Here is a 4053-nt window from a genome sequence, read left to right as displayed (position 1 = left end):
AAGAATGAAAATTATTAGCCTGTGTCAACCGTGTATTAACTATACGCACAAATTCAGATTCAAAATACATTCTTCTTTTACCATACGCGGAAATAACACGTTTCTATTATTTTTAACAAATTGGCAGAAAAAACGTGAAAACTAACTATGAAAATACTTTATTGTGGCCCCTTCCATTTATTTATATATATTATTATATTATACATATATCTATCTCTTTGATATATTTTTTTACATGACTTTTAGATATATATTGACAACAATATGAGTAGCCGCAACGAAGTAGTAGTGGAAGAAGAAGACTCGGCAGAGAGAGTTATGAGAGACGAAGTTTCCCATGTCCTAGACCAACAAGAACAAGAACAACAACATGGATCCAACAAACAAAATACTTTCAAAAGATTCGACTCCTTCGATATCGAGTCTCTCACCTATCCCGGTCCCGATCATGATTCTAAAGTGATTTTCTCTTACTTTTTTATTTTTCTCATCAGCCATGAGTGTTATTTGAAATAATATCATTTCTATATATAATAGATGCTCATCACTTCATTTTTTGTTGGAGACATGTAAAGAAATTATTATATTTCTCTAATGGAATAATTTTGTTTTGAAAAAATGATTTTAGGTTATGGAATGGTCGATTATTTTGAATCTAGCGTTCCAAAGTATTGGAGTTGTTTATGGTGATATTGGAACATCACCATTGTATACGTACGCAGGTACCTTCCCCAATGGTATAAAAAGTGAAGATGATATTTTGGGTGCTTTCTCAATTATCTTTTACACGATCACCTTAAGCACTTTGGTTAAGTACGTCTTCATCGTTTTAAGGGCGACTGACAATGGTGACGGTACGATCTCTCAAACATTTAATAAATTAATACTATTCTTTCGTTTATTTTTTTTCTCTTTCTTTCATTTTTCTGGGAATGGGACCTCTGATCAAATGGTATAAAATAAAAAGATATATATGCAAAAGAAAAATGAAAATGAAATTTTTTTTGTGCAATTAATATTTCAATTACTACATATATTTACAAAATAAAAAATTTACTTTTATAGCTAGACACTGATGATAAAAAAATAAAAAATTAAATTGCTGAATTAATTAATTGAGTTCATTTCTTTTCACCATTCTCGGAACCACCAGAATCATTTCTCGGAACCAAACCAGTAGAACAAGAAAAACTATTTTGTTTATAAATTAAATAAGAACCAAGTCAAATACATGATAATATTATCAGACGTAATGTAATAGTTAATAATAAAACAATGTAATAAAGTTTTCTTCTTAGAATATGTAAATAATGGTTTGAAATATATGCAGGAGGAACGTTTGCATTGTATTCTCTTATATGCCGATATGCAAAGGTTGGATTGACCCCAAACGAACAAGCTGAGGACACCAACATTTCAAATTTTAAGCTTGAGTTACCGAGTAGACGCTTGAAACGAGCAACATGGATTAAATCTAGACTTGAGAATAGCAACTTTGCCAAGTACTTCCTATTGTTGGTCACCATGCTTGGCACTTCCATGTTGATTGGTGACGGTATCTTCACTCCTTGCATTTCAGGTACTCATTTTTAAACTAATAATTCATGTTATATCTCTATGTATACATCTACAAATTGATCGATTTTACTTCATCCAAGTTTACTCGATAATTTGTTTATGGCAGTTTTGTCGGCCGTTGGAGGTATTAAGGAAGCTACGCCTGCTATGACACAAGGTGGACATACACTATTAGTTATTTTGCTCTTTTAATCAATAACCTATACTTTAATTATTCATTCATCGTGAAAGTACTTTTTTTCTCTCTCTCTAAAAATACAGATAGAATTGTTTGGATATCAGTAGTCATCTTGATCGGTCTATTTATGGTTCAAAGATTTGGAACTCACAGAGTGGGCTATTCTTTTTCTCCAATACTTTTTCTATGGTTTGTACTTATTGGTTGCATTGGACTCTACAATTTCATCAAGTTCGACTCGACAATCATTAAAGCCCTAAACCCGAGCTACATAGTAGCTTATTTTATCAGAAATAAAAAAGAAGCTTGGTTTTCTCTTGGTGGCACTGTACTATCCATAACAGGTACATACATAATTATATTGTTCCAAATTAAATTTATCACCCCAATATTAATATTACAATCAATAGTGTTATAAAATTTTGCTAATAATTTCTGCAGGAGCCGAAGCTTTGTTTGCTGACGTGGGACACTTCACAGTGAGGTCCATTCAAATAAGCACTTGTTTTGTAACCTACCCATCTATTATTCTAGCCTATGCTGGACAATCTGCTTTCCTTCGCAAGCACCCTGATACTGTTTCTGATATCTTTTTTAAGTCAATTCCAGGTCAATATATCTTCATAAACTGAACCATCTTTGCTTAATTTCAATTATATATGAATAGTCAGTTAAAATTGTCTTATTCTAACTCAATAATGATGATCTGTATCAGAATCTATATATTGGCCAATGTTTGTGTTGGCTGTATTGGCCGCAATCATAGCTAGTCAGTCTTTGATATCTGGATCTTTTTCTATAATCCAACAATCCCTTTCTTTGGGGTGTTTTCCACGTGTGAAGATTGTTCACACATCGGCATATCACAAAGGACAAGTTTATATTCCCAAAGTCAATTACCTTCTCATGGTGGCTTGTGTCACTGTCACTTTAGGCTTTAAAACCACTGTGCAACTCGGCAACGCCTATGGTAATAAATAAATACGTGCACTAAAATTTCACCAAATTATAGTCACTTTAATTACTTTTTCTATGACAATAGCACTTACTTATGTTTGTTACAGGTTTAGCGGTGGTGGTTGTGATGACCATCACATCGTGCCTTCTAGTGCTAATAATGGCAATGATATGGAAAACTCACATACTTCTCATAATCTTATACATTATTACCATTGGTGCCATGGAGTTTGTGTACATGAGCTCAGTTCTCTACAAATTTGACCAAGGAGGGTACCTTCCTGTTGTCTTTGCCGCAGTACTAGTTGGAATAATGTTTGTTTGGCATGACGTGTTCCGAAGAAAGTATAATTATGAATTTGAAAATAAGATTTCTCCACAGAAAATTAACGATATTGTGAATGACATAAAGCTTACACGAATGCCTGGCATTGCCTTATTCTATTCTGAACTTGTTCAAGGAATTCCTCCAATTTTCAAGCATTATGTGCAAAATGTGCCTGCATTACACTCAGTCCTTGTCTTTGTTTCCAGCAAATCGCTACCGATGAGTAAGGTTCCGCCGGAGGATCGATTTCTCTTTTGCAGAGTTGAACCTAAGGAGTTGAACATGTTTCGTTGTGTTGCAAGGTATGGCTACAGAGATTCTCATAAGGAGTCTGAACCCTTTGAAAAAATATTGCTTGGTAAACTAAAGGAGTTTATCATGAAGAAGAGTGCTGAAGAATTGAATAATGGTGATGGAGATGAAAATATTGTGGAACAAGGTGTGGTGATCACCAAGGAAATGTTAGAAAATGAAATTGAAACACTTGAAAAAGTCTTCAACCATCATGGTGTTGTCCATTTGATGGGAGAAACCAAAGTATTTGCTGGTGTAGGAACCAATGTTTGTAAGAGATTCTTAATTAATTATGCTTACGATTTTCTGGAAAAGAATCTAAGCCAAAATAGTAACCAAGGTTTTAGTATTCCTCACAAACGTAAGGTCAAAGTGGGCATGACTTATGAACTGTGATTAATTAGTTAAGGAGATGTCTCAGTAGAATATCTTTTTATTTAATTGTTTTTTTGTTTTTCATAAATAGAGATGTTCCTCTATTCTCTGTTATTTTGTTGGACTACATGGTTGCTACTGTTATTAGTCATGAAAACTATGTGACTGTTTTAAGTTAATACTAAATTATTTTATTTTATTCAATTTGCATTGTTCGTTTTCTCCACTCTTTCGATTTTCTTCCAAAATAGATTCAAAATATACATACGAGTCTGTAGAAGCTAGCGAATGATAAAAGATAATATGTAATTAATGTTGAGTTGAATATGGCTGGCTGAATATA

The 4053-nt window shown here is 33.1% G+C and overlaps 1 protein-coding gene across 1 annotated transcript; it reads left to right on the top strand.

The window, feature by feature from the left end:
- The first annotated feature begins 932 nt into the window (after positions 1–932).
- Positions 933–3839, top strand: LOC133816736 (potassium transporter 5-like). Its single transcript, XM_062249074.1, has 8 exons — positions 933–952; positions 1224–1249; positions 1331–1579; positions 1685–1735; positions 1840–2100; positions 2198–2365; positions 2472–2726; positions 2821–3839. Exons 1-8 carry the CDS (start codon positions 933–935, stop codon positions 3729–3731), a joined length of 1941 nt encoding a protein of 646 aa, XP_062105058.1. The 3' UTR covers positions 3732–3839.
- The last annotated feature ends 214 nt before the right edge of the window (positions 3840–4053 follow it).

The sequence above is a fragment of the Humulus lupulus genome, chromosome 1 (genome assembly GCF_963169125.1).
Source record: "Humulus lupulus chromosome 1, drHumLupu1.1, whole genome shotgun sequence".
Taxonomy (NCBI): domain Eukaryota; kingdom Viridiplantae; phylum Streptophyta; class Magnoliopsida; order Rosales; family Cannabaceae; genus Humulus; species Humulus lupulus.
This window is presented reverse-complemented; position numbering and strand designations above follow the sequence as displayed.

Coding starts and splice junctions, on each gene's coding strand:
- LOC133816736 (XM_062249074.1), top strand. CDS start 933: ATGGGACCTCTGATCAAATG. Junction 1,250..1,330: donor ACATGATAATATTATCAGAC/GTAATGTAATAG, acceptor AAATATATGCAG/GAGGAACGTTTGCATTGTAT. Junction 2,366..2,471: donor CTTTTTTAAGTCAATTCCAG/GTCAATATATCT, acceptor GATCTGTATCAG/AATCTATATATTGGCCAATG.